This window comes from Lissotriton vulgaris, chromosome 4_1, assembly GCF_964263255.1.
Source record: "Lissotriton vulgaris chromosome 4_1, aLisVul1.2, whole genome shotgun sequence".
NCBI lineage: Eukaryota > Metazoa > Chordata > Amphibia > Caudata > Salamandridae > Lissotriton > Lissotriton vulgaris.
Window position 1 is genome coordinate 1,850,680,369 of NC_141691.1, and position 22,305 is coordinate 1,850,702,673.

The 22,305-nt window shown below is 47.4% G+C and overlaps 1 protein-coding gene across 2 annotated transcripts in view; it reads right to left on the reverse strand.

The window, feature by feature from the left end:
- TAF2 (TATA-box binding protein associated factor 2) overlaps positions 1-22,305 on the reverse strand; it is a 765,870-nt gene that overhangs the window by 382,973 nt on the left and 360,592 nt on the right. For both annotated transcript variants that reach the window (XM_086966160.1, XM_086966159.1), the window contains exon 16: positions 17,179-17,431. In XM_086966160.1, the coding sequence (XP_086822286.1) occupies positions 17,179-17,431 (253 nt within the window). The remainder of the gene's footprint in view (positions 1-17,178; positions 17,432-22,305) is intronic.

The window sequence follows — 22,305 nt, forward strand, 5'->3', positions numbered from 1 at the left end:
GACAACTATCATTAGTGCAGCAAAAGGGCGCCGGAGGATGAGGGGCTCACAACAAACTAATTGTGGGGAATAGTGTTTTTTGGTCAATTAATGTTTTTGTTTGACACGTTTTCTCTTTTAGAAGTGACACATTTGTGGCGAGTATGAGCTACAGAAAATGTACTCCTGAAATTTCATAAGGCCCGCCCACTGCATTCAACTGTGCCCGCCAGGGAGTTATTGCTGTAAAGGTTTGGAGGGGGGCCGCTTCAAAATATTTTGCTCACGGGGCTCTGAGCAAAACCATTTACAAACCTCTGCCCGAACACATCTAGATTTATTTAGCACAAGGGGCAATACAATTTAAGCATAGAGCTATAACAAATGTTTTACATTGCAGTGGCATAAACATTGCCAGGCAAGGCTGGTCAAGAACATGAACATCTATGAATCTGAACACACATCTAAGAGCTTCCCCTAGTAGTTTTGCCAAACTCTATGTGTAACACACTCAGTGCTGCATCCGAAGTAAGTACAACCATTCAGTATTGAGACCTTCAGTGTCTAGTCTGTCGCCATAAATGGTCATGGGTCCCTCAGCATACCCCGCCACTACCTCAGGGAAGGTCCAGGGCCTTTGCAGCGTCAATCTGAGTTTGATCCAGCCTATGTTTAGGATGCCCCTCTATAATCAACACAATATTTGGCTGGAGTAGTGTTAGAAATGGGATCTCTGGTTGGCTAAGGCTTGCGCCAAAGCCAGGCAGAGACCCCCACTCTAGTCAGGGGAAGGGAGTTACACGCCAAAGTTAACCCCTGCTCACCCCCTTGGTAGCTTGGCACGAGCAGTCAGGCTTATCCCGGATGCCATGTGTAAAGCGTTTGCGCACGCACACAGCAACAACATCCCAGGCACACCACAAAAGGAACTCCGCACAAGGTTATATCAAAAATAGCCTTTGTATTCTCATAACACATTACAATAGTACTCACATAATATACATCGTGCCATCTGGCACTAGGTCATATTTACAAGGGATTATTGACACCTGGCAGGGCCCATTGGACCACTGTCAGAACCATCACAAAGTGAACTTAGTACAAGTAAGACATATCATAAACGTACAACCAGTAATCACTGGTAACCACTGTACTCAGCATCAGCCTGTAACATAAACCACATTATGCACAGTATCACATTAGGCGCCAAATCCATTGTACGCCAACCTCATAAGTCTAACATCTTAGAACCTAACCTCCTAAGCATCACTCACATTAGGGGTATACTCACAGTAGGAAATAATCTCACTGGCATAAACATATTACGCACATAATCTCATCCCCAAACGCATTTAGAGGCATGAATCATAGTAAAGCATCACACTTCCTAATATCGTGTAAATCACTAACCCCTTTGGCCAACTGGCCTTCTCAAAGTGGCTCCAATGCTCTGTGTCCAGAATGTCAGGGCTCCTGCCTATGCAGCGGATTCCAAAGTGCGCCATTGCGCTAGGGCAAAGGAGTGCATCTCACTCCTCTCTCAAAACATGCCCCCAAAGAACTGGCCCTAAACGTGGCAGCTAGCAAGAAGTGCTGCGCAGCTGTAAAGCAAGTGAAGGTCAGACACCACTGTGCCTCCTGTCCCACTCAGGAACTCTGAATTAATTGTGCCTAATTCTCGTCAGCAGCCCGCGCTGGTGCGGCGCAGCTGTAGCACTTTCCTAAAGAGGGGCCCGGCACCTCTGTGCCCTCTGGACCCCCATGGGGCTGTAAAACATGCCTCCCATCGTTTGGGCGGCCCGCTCTCTGGCGGGACCGCCCAGGCACCAACAATGTGCCTCGATCTGCCCCATAGACTCTGGGGCTCTTCTACTCTCAAAGGAGACTGCCCCCAAAACGTTGGAGCTGCCTGCGCTCTCGCAGGACAGCTGGGATCAGCTAAAACACAGGGAGAATCAAGGGCCCCTCTGGGCACCCAAACACTCAGTATGCCTCGTTGGAGCAGCCCGCTGCCAGACGAGGCCGCTCAGGATCGACCCCTGCACCTGTGCTGTGCCTTGACAGCACCACCACATTGAGCCTTCACTCACCAGCTCCTCGTGGGTCTCTGCGCTGCTCCTCTCTCGGCAGGCGGGACCGGCAGCACTTCTCCTGGTCTCCTCTGTGCGGGGAAAAACTCTAACTTCTCTCGCTGCGCGGGGATTCCCTTCACTCTTGGGAGCCTCGCGCGGCCAATCGGCAGCCTCTGCCGCCTGTTTCTCTTCACCCGGGCCCCCACCTGGGACTTTACATCAGTGCTCATGGAGGCGGGGTAGGCTTTCGTCCTCCTTTCCTCGTCGCGGCTCCCATTTGCTCACTGGAACACCGCTGCACAACACGGGCACCTCTTCCGGCCCTGCCCACAACTCGGCAAGGCCGCAGGACTTCCGGGTCGCGTTGGGAGCGGCCCGGCAACGTTCCTCTGTTCCTGCACTGCTGAGTGGGCTCCCGCTTAACAAAGACGCAGGAGCGGGTTGAGCCCCCATAGGAAGCCAGAGATGCCGGGAAATCCCTACGTCAGGATTCCTTCGAAGACGATCGCAGCCCAGCGCTGCACAGGGAAAACAGAAGCGCTCCTTCTCAGAATAAATAAAGCACTCTGCAGAAATAGCAAGTAAGCGCTCACTAGGCGCTAGGATTGAAGTCCTGGAAGTATTTAAAGATGAGGGGGCAATGCAGGGCCCATCGAGGCAGCCCTCATGGCAGCGCCCCCGCCCCCTCCCACCCCCCGGGCCCCAGCAGCAGCAGGATCAGCACCAAGGTACAGAACAACATAATGGGGACACTGCCCCTTCTTTTATACACCCTTTGTGTCACAGCACAGGGCTTGGGAATACCAGTAAGTACTGGTTTAGGGGGGATTTGAAGCACTTTGTTTTGTAAGCTCCTCTTCCTCTTTGTCAGGTGGGAGCTTAGTGATCAGACACACCACAGGGGGCAGAGCCAGCATTGTACAGCCTGGGCACAGTTCTATTCAGAGTCAGGGGATTACCCCTCCAACTTCTCTTAGCCCAGGTGTCCCACTCAGCCTAGCGCTGACTCACCCTGCCCCTCCTGGAGCCACCCACACCCCTCAAATCCTGTCAATTCCAAGCCAGACATGCAATTCACATCAGGCAGGCAGACACATAGCACACAAAAATGCCAACTTCTAAAAGTGGCATTTCTTCACCAGTCACCATAAATCTGCGCACACCATTGCGCAGCATTTATCCTCATACATACTAAACTTGAACCTGCACTCCTTTCATACCAGGAATTACCATGGACACACTTATCCCTGCATTCCTATGGGAGGGCACGCCAATCTCACCACATGTACACAGAGAGTGCACGCACTTTAGTCTGGACCAGAGTGCCCAGAGGCCTAAAACCACTACCACCATGTCAGAGCTTAAGGCAAAAAGATTAGTGGTAAACCTGCCAAAAAGGTCCAAGTCCAACACGCAGCACCAATGGGAAGCCCACAAGCAAAGCGATTCAACTCCTCAAAAGAGCCTAGCCCAACAAGAAGCTGGAAAACACGGGGACTGAAACTGCAAAGGCAGATCATGTCCCAGCACAAGCCTCCAAACTGATTCTACTTTAAGCAGCGCAAGTGTGTCTTGCTCACCTTTTTAGCGTTGCAAGACGTCCAATTTATCTGAAAGAAGGGAGCCGGGGACAAAAGTGTATTATCTGCTTAGAATTGTTAGACAGATTGTTGGAAATTTGCTCTTTCTGCACTCACCCTGGATTTGTTTTTGCCTTTTTGCTTAACTATATTTTTGCTTGCTACAGAACTCTGTGCTCTTTACCCCTGCTAAACAGCGCTCATCCTTTAAACATGATAAAATTGGTATACTCCTTATTGGCATATTTAAATTACCCATAAGTCCCTAGTATATTGTTATTGTTAATTGTAATTTATAAAGCGCTTAATACCGGCAGGTCTCGAAGCGCTGAGAGAGGGAAGCTACAGCACCCCTGGGTAATGAAGGTCCCAAACTAAGTGGAATTAAGCCCAGGCTTCAATGAAAAGGAGGGTCTTCAAATTCTTCTAAAGAGTAGGAGGGCCTTCTCCGATCGGAGATGGAGTGGGAGCCTGTTCCACAGTTGTGGGATGCAGACGGAAAAGGCCCGCCCTCCTTTTGTCGTGAGATTAAACAGCGGGCAGGATAATTGGTTCCCTGTGGAGGATCTTAGAGAGCAGCTTGGAACATACTTCACAAGGCGCTCTATGATGTAACTTGGGGCATGTCCATATTGAGCCTTATGGGCGATACAAAGTTCCTTGAATTTGGTCCTTTGTTTTATGGGGGGCCAATTAAGTTTTTGCAGAAGAGGGGCAGCTCTTGTATATCTAGGGAGTTTAAAAATCAGCCTAGCTGCATCATTTATTACCACCTGAAGTTTGTTTAACAGGTTATCCGGTAGCCCAATATAAAGCGCGCTTCCAAAGTCTAACCGAGACAGGATCATAGCTGTCACTACCGTATGCATGGTGGAAAACGCGAGGATAGGTGAGAGTTTCCTTAATTGCCTTAATTGGCCCACATATGTCCCAAAGACAGTGGAAACTTGATTAGACAAGGAAAGATTAGCGTCAATTTTAATACCCAGGTTTTTTACCACTGGTGCTGGAGACTGAGTGTCTCCCAGTTCCTGTGGCCAAAAGGGATGAGACCATGGGTTATCATACATAGTAATGGCCAGCACCTCAGTTTTGTCCGGGTTGACCTTTAATGAGTTGAAAGTCATCCAACTCACGACAAATCTCAAATATCTTGTATACGTGCAGGCTCGAGAGGACTTAGAATGGCGTTGGTCCCTGTGGCCAGGACTGCCTCACCAAGCCCTTGGACCGAGGAGCAGCTGCAGGAAGACCCCCTTCGACTGCATAACATCCATAGCATCCTTCAGCATCTTCAGCATCCTGTATCCTCTGCATCAGGACTTCTTCGATAGGAAGTTATTGCAAGGGGATAAAACACCCGGAACTTCTTTTCTGGATGTAAATGTTTCTGAGGTCATTGCTGGTACCCCCGACTGGCTCCCTGCTGGAGTTGGTCACCCAAAGTAACTGCATTGATGTTTATCCAAGTTTTGCTTTAAGTGTCAGATTTGTTGAATTTTCCAGAGCTTGTTCTCAGATAAATAGAAAGTGCATATTTACTGTACCTTATAAATGTTGTACTGTTTAAATGCTTTACATATTTTCCTGAGTGCTCAGAGCCACAGCTACCCAGTATTGTGCTAAGGGGTTCACAAACTAAACCAACTGTTCCTAAAGGGGATGGTAAGTATAATACAGAGTGTGGTCGCACAACCACACCATATAATATACCCTATTTCCTCACATTAGGGAACAGAGGCAATTGTATAACTTGTGGAGAGCTGCAACCCGACATCAAAATGAAAAGTATCTGGATGCTTTGGCAACAGAATTAACCTATATCTATGGAAGAGATATATTCACTGAGAGCCTAGTAGACGGCTAAGGGTCAGGCTTAGGCAGCCTAATTGTCTATTTCTATAAAGCTTAAAAAATATATTAGCTGAACACCTTCTTGATGTTTCCATGAGGCTCTGAAATATGGTGAGTTACATTCCCCCTCACTGCTGAAGGCTATTATTTCAGTGCTCCTGAATCTTGGTAAGGAGTCTAGTAAAAGTGCAACATATCGCCTACATTCACTACTTAACGTGGACAATAAGATCCTGGCAAAGGCGGCAGGGAACCATATGTCCTTACTGGTGCGAATATCATCTCTCCTATTCAAATGAGTTTCAACCCACATTGATCAATCTGTGGCAGTTAATATGCGTACTGTGTTTGTGGATTTACGTCATCCTAACCCCGAACAGCAGGTTGCAGAAATCCTTTTGGACTCTGAGAAATCCTACGACTTTCAAAACCATGGCGTGGGGGAAATTGTTTTTTGCAGTTCATATCACGGTTATAATTCAATTCTGTTTGTGCAAATAGTTTCATGTTGGATGTGTTTCCAGTGAATGGAGGTACTAGACAGGGCTACCCTGTCACCCTTACGTTTTAAATTAGTCTTAGTCCAATTAGTCCCCTAGAGATTGAATGTCATTAGCACATGGGAAGCCAAATCTGCTCTGGTTGCCTATTGCTCTATATACAAACACAGATGATATTCTGATATTTGTCCAATAACAAGTTGATAACTTCTCTCCCTGATAAGAGAGCCAGACTATACCCCCTTGCAAGTAGCACAGTTAAAACTGTGTTGGAATTCCCTATCAGATGGGTGGAAGACTCAGTCAAATATCTAGGGTCATGTTGCACAGTGACACAGAAGCCACTGCAAGGCTGAACTATGGTCCAGCACTGAATAGGCTAGCCCACTAAATAAAAGGCCTATCTCCATGGCTGACCGAGTAGCACTAATAAAAATGGTAGCACTTCTGACATTTCTTTACCTGTTCTTGCACATTCTTTGTACTCATTCCACTCAAAGAATGCAAGATGTTGCAAACTCTGACCTAAGCTGAAATAGGCCACCCCTATGCTGAAGGTAACCAATACAAGATCAGATGTGACTACCAACTCCTCTGTATATATTCACTTATATCTGACTACGACATATCACAAAGGAGATGATCTGAAGGTTTCCTGAGGAACCTTAGGAATTTTGGCCTCTAACCCAGTTAATCAGATCCCCAGATTTCACAAGATGGTATTTAAAACTGGAATATTGCTGTATGTAGACCAGGTTGGTCTCCATGAATTATAGGCATATGCTACTTAATTTAAAATGTATATTCCAACCTTATTTCAAACATGCAAAGCAACAAAGAATAAACCCTGCAAGGCCATACCATGGCCCGTGTCGTCAGGCAGCTCATGGGGGGTTCCTCAACCTAGCCTGGTCTTGCCCCCCAATCTTTGAATACTGGTGTGAGATTACAAGTGCTAGCTCCAGCATGATTGGAGGCCAGGTGGAACCACAACCAATAACAGCTTTGCTGGTCTATGTCAATGACCCCCTGTGGGACCCAATGGTTCACAGTTTTTCTGGCTAAGAGCAGAGTTGCAATGAATTAGTGTAGAGTACAGTTCTGAAAAATAGAAAACTGATTGAAGGACCTAGCTATATGCAATGACCGAATGGAGGTGTATACAGCACTGCAACCCACATACTGATAGGCCCATGGACATATGGGGCTACTCAGGGCTTATTTGACACAAGATGGCTCGGAGATTTCAGCAAATCAGGAGGGAGACACTGCTAGAGCTACTGGGACTTCTCATACTGGTACTGTGATTACAACACACTAGATAGACATAGTTACATTAGTACAGGCACCCTGCCCCACAAGGCAAAAGATAATCAGATGGGCTGATCACAAGATGTTACGACAATTGTTTGTGCGGGGTAATGTTTGTTTCTCAGCTTTAACATTTCCCCTTCATTCTTTGTTAGAGATGTAGGAAGGTAAAACACTCTATAGTCCTGCATGCAGGGTATTCAGCACGGCATAATATATTTAAAGCATATGTAACAGTCACTGTTCAGCTCATTTGTTAATTACTAAACAAAAATAACAAATGATTCGTTTTTTCAACCTGGAAAGTGAGTGACAAAGATAACTCACACTCACTGAGAACTGGTATTGAGAAAGAGGACTCTCCAGGCTAAGTCAAGGACTTTATGGACAAAAACAGGAATTGTAGTGGTAGCTGAGAAGGAGCAGGGATGCCACCTGATGTCTAAGGCGGACTCAAAAAACACGTGAGGGTCTCTATCTGCTGTGGCTATGCAAGTTAGAAACACCCACACAGAAACTCTGTGGTTTGGAAGCTGTGAATTGTGCCTGCCTGCACCAGAACTCTGACTCTCATCAAGCTACTAAAGGCCAAAGGCAGCCGAGAGCTGGTAGTCCTGCTGTGTGACTGGAGGGAGAAGAAGTCTCCCATGCCTAGTTGCAAGTGTTGAACAGGAACTTTCACTGACTATGCATACAGAATCAAGACAACATGCTGAATGGAAGTGACACTTTAAAAATAAAAACTCCCCAGTGACTGGTCTATTTTTGATATTTTAGATTTCTTTTAATCCAATTCCAATTCCAAAAATTCTTTATTTCGGCCACATAGGCCATAAAAGATACAATAAAATACAGTACATATATTACACAGTATTTACATATAAAAAGATCTACTAGATCTGCATGGGGTAAGGAATACATGGTACCAGTTCAGGGGGACATTTTCTTCCTTATTATCCATGCTGCCATTAGGAATTTTGAGACAGCAAAGACAATATGGCCCAGGGTGTTAGTTTTCATAACCCTGTATGCCTGTAAGTACTCCCTAAAACCCAGGTTTCGGCACAGGGGTGCTATCCAACGCTTCCTGGGACTCTGGTAGGCGTGGCAAACAAACATTATGTGTAAATCATCTTCATCCTGGGTTTTGCAACAAGGGCAAAGTTTGTCACCCCCTGTGGACCATTTATGGGTGAATACTTTGGTGGGGAGTGTACCAAACCTCCATTGCAGGAACAGTTTCCTCGCCAAAAGAGGAAAGATAAAATCCATAAAAGGTTCGAAAAGATAAGAATTTTTGGATTCCATAAAACGTCCCATCAAGGTGCCGCTGTTATGAGCATTATCCATGTCAGCCAGATTTTTGTTTTTGTAGAGCTGGGTGAGAGTTTTGCGCGTAATCCTTTGGCAGCCCTGAGCTGGATCATCCCATAGGTCTGGCAAGTTCAAACTGTGCAATTCCGTCTTGATAAAAGCCAGCCAGGGAATTTTGTTGCTACCATTCAGCCTCAATACATGAACAAGGTCCTGTCTGTAATGGTACAGTTCCTCGGTAGTCCATATCCGGTGCCAAAACTTCACGGGTTTCGACAGGAGATCTTCAGCAATGGAGTGTAAACCCAAGTCTAGTCGTAGGGGGAGGAGTGGCGTACCTTGCGGGAGAGCAAGTAAGCGTCTCAAAAAACTATTTTCCACCGCTGCCAGTGCCTTCCCTGCTTTGTGACCCCACAACTCGCTGCCATACATGGCTGCTGCCTTCGCTTGGGATCTATATGTTTCCAGGGCCGGGCTTACAGGCTTAAAGGTGGACTTGTTTGCCACCTTCAGGAGTGCGCCCGATAGCTGGGATAGTTTCAGCCTTGATCTCGCTATCTGACAGTCCCAAGCTAAGTTTTCTTGTAATGTTACCCCCAGATATATAAAGGTCGAGACCCTCTCAAGACTAACTTCCCCGAGTTTTGGATTGGGTCTGGTTTTGGTAGGGGGATTGAAGATCATGAACTTAGTTTTTTCTGTGTTCACCTCCAGCCCATGTTGACGACAAAAGAGGCCAAAACCATTCACAATCCTCTGGATTCCCATGGGGGATTTGGAAAACAGGAGGGTATCGTCAGCAAACATAATTGCCGGGACCCTCCTGCCTGCCAAAAGCGGGGCGTCATTGTCCTTAACAGTGTCAAGATGTTGAATGACACTGTTAATGAAAAGACAGAACAGGGTCGGCGCCAAGACACAGCCCTGTCTGACTCCTCGACGGACCGGAAATTTGCCCGAAAGCTTGCCATCCCTCCCACACCTCACTTGTGCATAGTTGTTCTCATGCAACCTGATGATAATACTAAGGAGGTGGGGGGGTACTCCTAGCTTCTGCAGAACCTCCCATAATTTCCCTCTAGGGACTAGGTCAAAGGCTGACCTCAGATCCACGAAGACCATGTACAGTCTTCCTCCCTCTAGTGTTACAGTCTTCCAATATAGAAGGAGAAGGCGGAAGATCTGGTCCATGGTCGACGTGTTCTTTCTGAAGCCAGCCTGAAGGGGGCTCATGATGTCATTGTCCTCCACCCAGTCCAGGAGGTGATTAAGGATAAGGCGTGCAAAAAGCTTTTGGGGTACATCTATTAGGCTAATGGGCCTATAGTTCGCGGGGAGCAGAGTAGATCCCTTCTTGTGGATCGGAACAATCTCTGCCCCCAGCCACGACCCGGGGATTGACATACCTCCTAGAATGGCATTGAAAAGAATGAGAAGGTATGGACCCCAGATGTCCAAGTGATGCCTGAACAGATCCCCAGGTAGCCTATCCAAACCTGGCGCCTTCCCCAATGATAAATGCTTCAGGGCTGCCTCCACTTCCCCCAGGGATAGTTCCATGTCATGGTCCTGTGCGCCACAGGGCGCTAACAGGGCTATATCAGGGCAGGAGTTAGTGTCTTGGTAAAGCGCCCCAAAGTGGGCCTCCCAAACCTCGGGGACAATGTTGGGTTCCACTGCTTTTTTAAGTTCCCCTATCCCATTATTAACAAGGGCCCAAAATTTACGGGAGTCCCTGACTTTTAGGGCATCATGAAGATCTTGCCAGTGATTCCAGTCCCACTCGGTCCTAGCAGTCGCCATCACTGCTTTGTAGTGTTTCCTAAGGTCACGTACCTTGGCCTTATTAGACCCCTCTTTTATTGCAGCAATAAGCTCAGACTTTGCTGCCCTACAAGAGGAGGTATACCAGGTGGGAACATGGGTCTTTTTCTTTCGATTTGGCACCACCGGGTGAAATACCTCAGCCAAATCCCTGACAAGATCCTGGTGGATGCCACCCAGTTTCTCATGATATTCTGGGGTTCTTGGTGCATTTAGAAGTGCGTCCACCTCCATAAACCTTGGGAGTGCCAACTCGTATAGCTTACTGATTGCCTCTTCTGAGCTCACAAGCTTTTCCCACTTAACCCGGCGCCTGTTAGTTGTAAGGACCAGTTCCCCCGTGTCTCCCCCCGGACTTTCTACCAATATGCCCGCTATGTGCAGGGGCCACTGGATGTTTAAACAAAGGGCATTGTGGTCACTATCTGACCTGTTTATTACCCTAAAGTCGAGGACTTTGGGCCAGAGTGTAATATCTAACATGATATAATCTATCCTCGACTCATGGCCCCTCCTATTGAAAGTACACACTGAGGGGGTATCGGAAGGGGTGCGCCCATTGCAAGCCCTCAGTGCGTAGTTCAGGGTAAGGGACATAAGATGTATTGCAAGGGGGGACCAGGCTTTGGGATGAGGGGAAGACGAGGGTGGGACCCCCCAGTAGTCATCCTCGGCCGTGAGGGCACCCTCCAATATGCCCTCGAGAGGTTCAAAGTGGCAGTTGAAGTCTCCTCCAAGCACCACCTTGAAATCTCCCGGGAGTTGCCCCAGGAAGGAGGACAAGTCGTTTAGGGTTGGTGATTCATTTGGCGCGGCAACTGGTCGCGAGTAGACATTCACAATAGCCCATGATGGTTTGCCAGGCCATGTGAGCCGAACGCACTGGATGTCCTGCGAGAACGTGTGCACCTGTTCCGCCTGGCACCCAGTGTGACTCGCGATCCAGATTGCCAAGCCACCTGACGGCCTCCCCCTCCCACCCCATTTGGCAGGGATTTCAAATACTTCAAACCCTCTCCTAGCTTGGGTGTCCCTCGCCCATGTTTCCTGGAGAAGGAGAATGTCACTACTACCCACCAGATGGTCCCACTCCGGTGTGCCTTCCTTATTTGCAATGCCTGCCACATTCCATGAGACAATTCTCAAGCCCTGATCTGTTGGTAGAGGGCCTTGGCCTACAATAGGAGGTGCCGCAAAGCCTGTGGGTGGATGGATTCCTGGCAAAACAGTAATGCAATCCGCGATGGCGGATGGACCAGCCAACTCCGCCACCCCGGGTTGCAGAATATGGTCATTCCCGGTGTTGGGTGGGGGCCCCTGTTGACCCAGACTCTCACCCGTACTAAGTGATCGATCTTTAGCATTATCCTGCGGGCCATGTTCAATTACAGGGGCTACACTCACTCCCACCCGACTTTGCACCTCATCTATAGCATTATCCTGCGGACCATGCTCAGTTACAGGGGCTGTACTCTCTCCCGCCCGACTTTGCACCTCATCCGCCATCTTCCCAGGGCTGAAGGATGTCACCCCGGTTTGTGGTCAGTCGACCTGATCTAGGCAGGAAAATCTATTATGATGTATGAAATTTACCTGGGCAGGTGGTAAGTAATGCCTTGGTCTGTAACATGAACCGTCTACCGCGAAGCCTACTCTAGTCCACCCCTTCTCCCCCCCTGCCTCTGTATTGCTAACATTTGGGTAGAAGTATGAGAGGGGGACTAGTTCGATATTGGACTTGTCAGGCCTTACAAGCCAGTTGCAGATGTAATTAGCAACGTGGGGGCTTTTAAAACTTATAATAATACAATCCCCTACCCTATTCTTTGGGGTAAGACCAATCCAAGGGATCCTCCTAACCATCAGGACCTCGCCTTTCAGGTTAGGAGGCAGCGGCCTATTAATACTAAGCCAGCTTATCACCTTGTTGCGTAAAGAGTCTTGAGGCTCCCTCATATCACCAGTTAACTCAGGTACTCCCACCATGATTGCCGTGTATGGGACTGCTTCTGGGGGCAGATTAACCACCCTGCGCCTGTCAAAAGGGGGCGTGGTACCATCAGTAGGACCATTGGTAGAGTTCACCACTCCCCCTGTTTGTGGTGCAGGAAGTTGCTTAGATCTCCTTGGGGCCGGGACAGGGAGCCTAGGTGCTGGAGGTGGCAGAGGGTGCGTCTGGGGAACAGACGCACCGTCCGTACTCAGCAGTATCGTATTGGAGCCCTGAGACGGTGCAGAGAGCAACGGTCTATTCACTGATGGTGCCCGGGGGGCTGGAGGGGCATTTGTCGCATTTATGGCTGACCCAGGACTTTTCCTTAAGTGACTGTTTTCCAAGGCCTTCAGTCTAGTCTCTATGGCGTCCAATTTAGCTGAGATGGGGTTTAGCAAATTCTTCATGATATCTGTGAGTGAATTAATTAATGTGTCAGTGCTATTAGAAGTTGCCCCACCAAAAATAAAAGGGCCCGAGTGCAAGGGTAGGGCAGCAATAGTTGGAGAACCCATGTGATTCGACCTGGACCCTGACAGATTAAGATCAGGGGAGGCGGAAATGTCTGTGCTGTCAACCTGATTTAGCTCAGTTGTGTCGACTTTAGCCCTCTTTGCCTTCTTTGCTTTCCTGGACCTTTTCCGTTTTGGGGGCTGTTCCACGCCACTGCCTGCCGGGTCTGGAAGCAGGTCGACCTGGCCTGCATCTTGCAAGTCTATTCCCCTAATTTCCGGAATGGCAGGATGGTCAGAGATCCCAGATAGCCGGGAGGAGTTCCTATCCCTCTGCGTCAAGGGGGTTCTTAACTGCTGAAGGACCGACTCAATCGTCTGGTCAATACTGTCCATTAATGACAAATGGGTGGCATCCAGTGGGATCGGTGTGCTAGCATCTGTAGAAAAAGTATCCCCCTGTTCCAAGAACACACTTTCCGGACCCATCTCGAGGTGCGCCTCTGTGATTGACGAGCATTTGCTAGCTTGATTACTCGCCTTTGGGAAGAATTTTTCCAGGGTACTTAGTCCTTGTTGGGCGGACTTACTTCGTGAAGTTCTGGTCGCCATTATGGAGTGTGTAGGGAGGCGCTCCAGGGGCGGGAACGTCAGAGGGGTGGCCCGGTCCGGTCTCTGCCGGCCTCTAACGGCCTAGAACGGCCCGGTCTTTGCCCGGTCTTCGCCCCGGTGACCGCCCCGCGCGCGTCCCGCGATGCGCGTGAGCAGGTTCACCGAAGTATGACAATGGGGCGTGGCACTGGGAGGGGGCGCGGCGCGGCGGGAAGAGGAACCAGCTGGCGATGTCAAATGGAATGCTGGTCCTCGCAGTCCCGCTCGCCTGCGCCTCTCACCTCGACTGCGGCCGGACTGTGCAAAGGACGTTCCCCCAGGTAGGCGTTGGCTCCCAACCACTCCAGTGGCGAGCAAAGCAGCAGGACAGACTTCTCAACTCGAGCGGCACCCGCGAAGCGGGGGCCGCGAGGAGTAAAGTACACTTCCAGGCAGGGGGGCGTGGCACTGGGAGGGGGCGCGGCGCGGCGGGAAGAGGAACCAGCTGGCGATGTCAAATGGAATGCTGGTCCTCGCAGTCCCGCTCGCCTGCGCCTCTCACCTCCACTGCGGCCGGACTGTGCAAAGGACGTTCCCCCAGGTAGGCGTTGGCTCCCAACCACTCCAGTGGCGAGCAAAGCAGCAGGACAGACTTCTCAACTCGAGCGGCTCCCGCGAAGCGGGGGCCGCGAGGAGTAAAGTACACTTCCAGGCAGGGGGGCGTGGCACTGGGAGGGGGCGCGGCGCGGCGGGAAGAGGAACCAGCTGGCGATGTCAAATGGAATGCTGGTCCTCGCAGTCCCGCTCGCCTGCGCCTCTCACCTCCACTGCGGCCGGACTGTGCAAAGGACGTTCCCCCAGGTAGGCGTTGGCTCCCAACCACTCCAGTGGCGAGCAAAGCAGCAGGACAGACTTCTCAACTCGAGAGGCACCCGCGAAGCGGGGGCCGCGAGGAGTAAAGTACACTTCCAGGCAGGGGGGCGTGGCACTGGGAGGGGGCGCGGCGCGGCGGGAAGAGGAACCAGCTGGCGATGTCAAATGGAATGCTGGTCCTCGCAGTCCCGCTCGCCTGCGCCTCTCACCTCCACTGCGGCCGGACTGTGCAAAGGACGTTCCCCCAGGTAGGCGTTGGCTCCCAACCACTCCAGTGGCGAGCAAAGCAGCAGGACAGACTTCTCAACTCGAGCGGCACCCGCGAAGCGGGGGCCGCGAGGAGTAAAGTACACTTCCAGGCAGGGGGGCGTGGCACTGGGAGGGGGCGCGGCGCGGCGGGAAGAGGAACCAGCTGGCGATGTCAAATGGAATGCTGGTCCTCGCAGTCCCGCTCGCCTGCGCCTCTCACCTCCACTGCGGCCGGACTGTGCAAAGGACGTTCCCCCAGGTAGGCGTTGGCTCCCAACCACTCCAGTGGCGAGCAAAGCAGCAGGACAGACTTCTCAACTCGAGCGGCACCCGCGAAGCGGGGGCCGCGAGGAGTAAAGTACACTTCCAGGCAGGGGGGCGTGGCACTGGGAGGGGGCGCGGCGCGGCGGGAAGAGGAACCAGCTGGCGATGTCAAATGGAATGCTGGTCCTCGCAGTCCCGCTCGCCTGCGCCTCTCACCTCCACTGCGGCCGGACTGTGCAAAGGACGTTCCCCCAGGTAGGCGTTGGCTCCCAACCACTCCAGTGGCGAGCAAAGCAGCAGGACAGACTTCTCAACTCGAGCGGCACCCCGCTCTTTTAATCGTAAAATAGATTTTGACTTTACCAAATTAGTCTAAGAGTTTTTCTAAGTGATTTCTTGATCCAAGTGTAATGCATATACTGTTACCCCTAAACACAGATTTCCTGAAGTTGGCTTCCATCTTGCTCCTTCACTACTAAGGGTAATCTTAGAGAAAGAGTGTTAGTCCAACTAGGAGCTAATTTTGCACATCAGTGGGGGAAATTGCCCCACTGGGTTATCCAGCTTCCTACAGAACCTATTTACAGCGTGCAAAAAGAAAACTGGGAATTTCCCTTTCATATAATCAATGGGACAATAGACTAAGAAAATAAATTAAAGACCCTTTCCATTCTAGTGGAGCTTTTACAACAGCTATTTAGAGACAAAGGCTGCCATTTGTCTCTGTTGTCTGTACCTCATCCGAGCTCAAAGCTTATACCTGCAGCAAAGTGCTGAGGAGAAAAAAGCACAAATACGATACAAGCTAACTGAGGGTACACAAAAAAGTAGATATGAAAATCCTAAAACGTACATAATAAGCACTAACATGGTAGACATTGAAAACATGAGCAACATGGATCACAATAACCTAAAACTAACTGCTCAATAAGGTTTAGGATCATTCTCCTCTGATGGTGATGTAACATAGGGTCTCATTACATTTTCTGTGACAGCACTCAAATTCTAAATGGCTCCATGGGTTGTTTCAGCATGACTAATGTGTTCAGCTATGATCCCGCCATGCAGTTTTGCAGTGGAGCTTGGTGTCAATGAGTAATGCTACTCCGGGACTTGTGAAACAGTTTGCTTACTGAGATCTAGGCAAAGTTTGTAGAAGTATCATCTTACTTTTCTAACTGAAAAATAAGGCAAATACCAAAGGGACTGCCTTTTTTCCACAGAAATTTCGAGAGCCATTTACAGTGTCTCTCGAATGAGTAACGTTTTCTCTAGGGTAGAGCCTCACATTCTAATGTGTATATATTTAAAGAAGTCCTACTAACAGATAGAACAAAGATGGGCCTCTTTGTTGCGAATGCAAAGCGTGCACTTGCAATCTACATAATAAAATACTAGGCAAGCCATTTCAGTAAACATGGCAGTTCTATTGAAAACATATTTATTCATTCAAACACCAAAACTTGCTTTCACAATTCACTTAAGAAAAACTACACATGTGACTGAGCCACAACAAATTTATGACTCCCAGATTTCTTATAGTCTACGCAGGAGGTACATTGTATTTTAACCATCTAAGCAGTGAATTGCTAAATCTTTTATTAAATGGTCTTACAATTTTTACATTTTCAGTAAAGCTGCAAAAAATAAAAGCAGGTGCCTAAAAGCCTATTGGGAATTGTTCTCTAAAGAGGCATCGGAACGTTTAATGTTACACGGTCTCTGTTCCATCTCCTCAAATATTAAAGGTCTCTGTTGTCCCTATTAGTAATACAACATTGAAGTCCCTCCACTCCAATTTCCTGCCCCATCAAATAAGCATCCAGTGGTAGGATAGGGCTAGGGGGCTGAAAAGAGGGTTACCTCAAGGCACACGCCCATCCGTATATCACTTATTGAGTCAAGGAGTGCAGCAAACCTTTCCATAGTGAAGATTCCATAGCAGAAACAGGAAGGGCCTGACGGAAAATTGCTATGTTGCATGTTGAAATGATTGGGAGATCACAAGAATAATAATGAGCTCAGAATTTCTTTATTTAAGCTAGGCCATGTAACGTTTGTAAGTGATGACACACCTCATTTAAGTAAGGACTGGGACAATTTTGGTTGAGAAAATAATAAACAGAATCGCTCTTTTAAGCACAGTCATGCCAAATTTCATCCCATGCAGCTATACTGTTCAGGATTTCTCTTAGCCCCATGCAGATGTACTTATCAGTCTGGTTGCCCCTATTATACATTATGTTTTCAATGCTTATCTTTAGATTTCAAGCAATTTAAAAATATAATTAATTCATTTTGTTCTGTGATGCATTATCTTACCTTGGCCAGACAGAAGCATGCCATCATTCTTACTCGATAAAAGCATTGCTCTTGCTCAAGTATATCAGTCAGAGCAAGCCTGGATGCAGGGGTGGGAAAGGTTTCCAATGCTAAAATGGATTCTTCTTGTGCAACGACATCACGCTCATAACGTAACTGGTACTGCCACATGAAGTCAGCTTGCTCGAACTCTACTTTCCTTAACACAGACATGTCTGGGTCGATTCTTATCCAGAGCAAAGGCGAATCCGCACTAAAGAGAAAAAAATATTGGTTTTGTGAAATCTCGACAGAGAAAACTTTATTAGAAGAAGTATCCACAATCACACTTAGAGTGACATGTCGAACATACAACATTCTATAATGTAGGGTCAGAAAATCTGAAGCCTAAATTCAAACAGTATGTTGCATTGCTAATATCTTCATCTGATTTAAAGTTTAGTGGGGTCTTGATTTAGGGGAGACTACACAGGCATCAAAGATTTATTTGAGATTGAATCCCACCTTCTGAACTATGCCCAATGCGGATGAGGTGCAACCTGGCTTGGAATTCTATCAACTTCTTTTCCACCTGCTGTGAGTCACCAAGTATTTGAGAATGGAGATCATATAATGATCGCTGTTGATTATTATTTCCATTTTTCACTGTTAGAAGATCGTTCATTCATCACTCATGAAAAGATTTATTGAAAGATTAGATTGAAATTTGACAACCGCCCGTCCTTCAATAGTCGAGAGTTAAGGGACTTTCTCAGTCATCTCAATATAAAAGCATCAGAAAAGTACTCCTCTTTGGCCCCTGGCCACTGGACTGGTAGAATGGTTCAGGAGTACTCTACAGAAAGCTGTGAAGTGTACTGCATTAGAGAAGCTCGACCTCAATGTTGTTTTGAATACCACTCTTTGGTCTTACTAATTGACCCTTCACTCGAACACAGGAGAAAGCCCTGCAACCTTAATGTTTGGGAGAGCAATGACAACCAAGTTACCTCAATGGACCAACCTCAGATCAAAAATTGAGAAAGTTATTTGCACAGAAGATTCTGATCACAAACGGAAAATGAAAAAGATATCAATTTCAAGAAAGGAGATCGAGTCCTAATTCGACAATCCAAAAAAACTAAAATCTGATGCTCGTTTCGAGGCTGAGCTCTTTACTGTCACAACCACTAAAGAACACATCGTGACTCCCCAACGTTCTAGGGAGTCTCTTAGGAGAGATTCTTCGCACTTTACACATGTAGCTCATCACTCACTCACCAAACGTCTATGTCATCGAGGAGACTGGGTCCAGACAGACTGTTAATGACCCTGCAACTGCTGTTGTTTCTACTTCACCTATGCAGATCACTGACACTTTGACTGCCAGTTCCCAGAATCCAATAACCGGAACAGGACGTGTGATTCAAGCATCACGAGGCTCATTGAAGAGTTTTAAGTTCACACGTATTTGTAATAATTTTTGTATTAATGTATTCATTTATTTATTGTAAAAAGTTGTAAATTATTATTTAACAAAGGGGGAGATGTAGTGTTGTGTAAATAGAGAATGACAGAACTCTTTTGGTTCCTGATAGGCCTGTGATGTAAGCGTTGAAGGGTAATAAAGTGAATGCAGGTTTAGAACGTGGAGTTCTTGCTTACAAGACTGTAGAATAAAGACGTGTATACATGTATAACTACTCTCCATGTGGGGCCTAGTCATTGATGAGTACCTTGGCTGGGTAGCAAGCTACAGTTGGTTTCATCTAGAGGCCATAGATGATGGGAGGCAGGATGAGTCCCCTAGAGAACCGGAGCTAGTTACAGTCAGGGCATAGGTGGATTTTGAAGCAATGAATATGGTAAGAAGAGGTGAGGATGATAAACAGTTTTCATGAAGGATGAGAGTGAGACAGCGTCTTCCTAGGAAGAGACTTTGAGGTAGTTGAGATTGAACCCCCCCTTCCAGAAATCCTCCCTCAGTGACAGAAAGAGAAAATAGATGTGGTGAACATCAATGTCAATCTAATGAGAACAGACTTTAAAAAAAAAATCACAAAGAGAGAGGGCACTGCAGAACAATTGTTGAAAGGAGTCACAGAGGAGGTAAAATCGCTGAAATTCTGTACAGTGAAAGCCCAATCTGAAAAGAAACTGATGGCTGCAGGGATAGATGAAGAAGGAAAAACAGCAAGAAACAACATTTGATTGCTTTGGTACATAACTTACGTAGATCCCAATTATAGAAATAGTTCTTCAGGACTGGATTTGAAATATACTAAACCTAAGGCCATGTTTTTCTCAAGAGCAGGCACAAAGTGCCCCAGTGCTGCCTCTTCATAATTTCGCCTTTCTCCCCTGCTCCTGGGTGCTATTAGTGTCTGTATACTATACTTCAAAGACAGTGACATCATACATAAAATGACACAGCCTTGTCTTGTAAAAAAACATGACCACAGTACTGTCCACATACTTTGCCTTAGCAGTGCATAAACAGGGACACAGTTTTGTTGCACAAAAACGATCCACACAAGAGAGAGCCTTTGTAATATCTGATGCTATTCTCAGCCTTCCTCATGTAGGGCAAGTCCTGGCATTTGTAGTCCCTGGAAGAAGTGGGGGAATGGTTGGATGTCTTGCAAAAGATGGAGGCAGAAAGGAGACTGACTTCTAGTGACATTGATGACTTTGCTGGTGAAAATAGGACTGAACAGATTAAAGTTGCGAAAGTATGTATTGTATGTATGTATTGGCATTTATATAGCGCACTACTTACCCGTAGGGTCCCAAGGCGCTTCGACCGCTGCGAAACCCTTCCTGGCTTCCCTGAGAGATGGTCCCTTAATGGGTATCTCCAGGGTGAGACCAGGCATCCCCGGCGGTCTGGTGGGGCCGTTAGTGAAGATGAGGCAAGCTAATGCCCAGAGTTGCCGAGTGTGATCGCTGATCAGAGTGGGCACCGAGGCGAGAGAATTATCGAGTCCGCTGACCCTGGTCCAGAAACCTGCCGCGCCGGGAATCGAACCCTGGTCCCGGGCTGTCCTCTGCTCTCGGGTCTGCCGCCTCTAACCAGTGGCAGACTTGGTGGCACAGTGGACAGCTCATAGACTGGGACATGGAAAGAGCAGCTGACCATAAACAAATAGCTAGGGGTGGGCGGAATTTGAGTAGTTGCGCTACGCATAGCTCCGCAAAACTGTATAAAATCTCTGCGAGCATGCAGAGTTCCATGAACACGTGGAATCGCTTGTTCCGCCCATTCGCGATGCTTTTTTCCTGTTCGCGAATGCTGTTTGCGTGCTCGGGGGGGAAATATGCATTTTAAAAGCACAAACAAACAAAAAATCCTGCGAAGTTACGGATCGCAGAATTTTTGGCAATCCCGCGTTCTCTGCCGAACGCGAAATTATCAAAATTCTGCAAGCGGAACGGAATTTACCAACCAGGCCTACGAATAGCATCAGTGATTTGCAGGTCACCAATCAAATTGGCTGCCACCTGGGGTATAAGTCCGGGAGTCCTAACATTGACACTGAATGTCTTTGTTGATGTTGTCGGCAGCCAATCAGTTCTTAGCTTTTGATCTGCCAGTCCTGCTGCACTAGATATCAATACATTGTAAACCTTAATCTCTCAAAAACTACTGAACCAATTTACACCAAATCACAGATGCATGCTCGATACATATAAAGAGCTAAAATGAGTGATGATGCCGTTGCTCAACTAAATGCTTAGTCTTCCAGCAAAAAACGTTTGTTTTAACCCGTTGCCTGCTGATGACGGAACCGCTCAGTCATCAGCTGCGGTGGCGCTGTGCTGATGACGGAGCGGTTCCGTCATGGCTCGCTCGGAGCGCCTGCGCGGCGCGAATTCCGCGCCTGCGCTGAGCGTTCCATTGAGCGGGGCGGGCCATGACGGAACCGCTCTGTCAAAAGCACAGCGCTACCGACGCTGGTGACGGAGCGGTTCCGTCACCAGCATGCGGCCGCCCCACCCCCTTAGCACTGCGGCGGAATAGCCGCCGCAGTGAAGGGGTTAAAAATACCTTTTTGTTGTGCAGTTTTCACTATGTTCACTTATCACTTGCACTGTGCCGGTTTTCCATCAGAGCACCTCACTCAAATTAGTTTTGAATGAAATGATACCTATGCGTTACGTATTTTAAAATACCAAGTATTAAAGATGCATGGGATATGTATTTATCACTGCACTCTCTGTGCCCCAAATACATGCACGTGCCCTGGTTGATTCACGTATTGTTATTAGAGGTGTACTGTAAATCTTGTTGAAAAGTAATTCTTTGATTCAGAGGTTTCTTGAGAGTGCAGTACCCAGATCCCGCCCCTTGTATTAATTAAAAGTATTTTCATTAGTGTTTATAAAAGAAACATTGTGTTTTTGCAAGAATTTAAAGTGCCAGATATCTGAGAACTTGCGGCTGCCCGATGATCACCGGGGGTGGGGGTAGTTGTCGCTTGGTGAGTAGAGCCTCTGAGGCTGAAAGCAGCACACCATGCTTGCATATTGCTTTTTTCTGATCCAACCACTCCTATTATCCTCTTCTAAAATATGTAATACTTAAAATAGTATTCATAATATTATTAACAGTAATGCTGATTATAAGAAATTATCGTTTGCACCCTAAATGTAACAAAATAACAATTCATCACATTTAACTACATCATTTATGTTTGAGCACTAACTACTGGTATAATCTGCAACTGTTTCTTGTCCACAATAGTGGGCAGAGAAGCAACATCTAGATACATGACACTTCTCTCTGCTGGAAACTCCGTCCATGCCCCCATCTTCTTGTTATAGTGAGCTTACTCGAACATACATTTACTTTTCTGGTTTGATTTAAAAGATTTAATAGATTACTATTTTTTTTAATTAGCTATCACAATAGAAGTGTGTTTATTCATGGTTATCATACCTTCAAAACTTTTTTGCAACATATATTTTCTTATAAATATGGACATAATGCTAATAACCCAAATGTAGTTCCAACCACGATTTAACAGTCATAGAAAGATCTTATGCATGAGTAACACTTTCCGTCTGATTTCCAACTATGCAAGGTTGCTGTGCTATACGGAGTTTCCTGTGCTGCTTTAGCAATATTTCTTCTTTAAAAAACTGGTA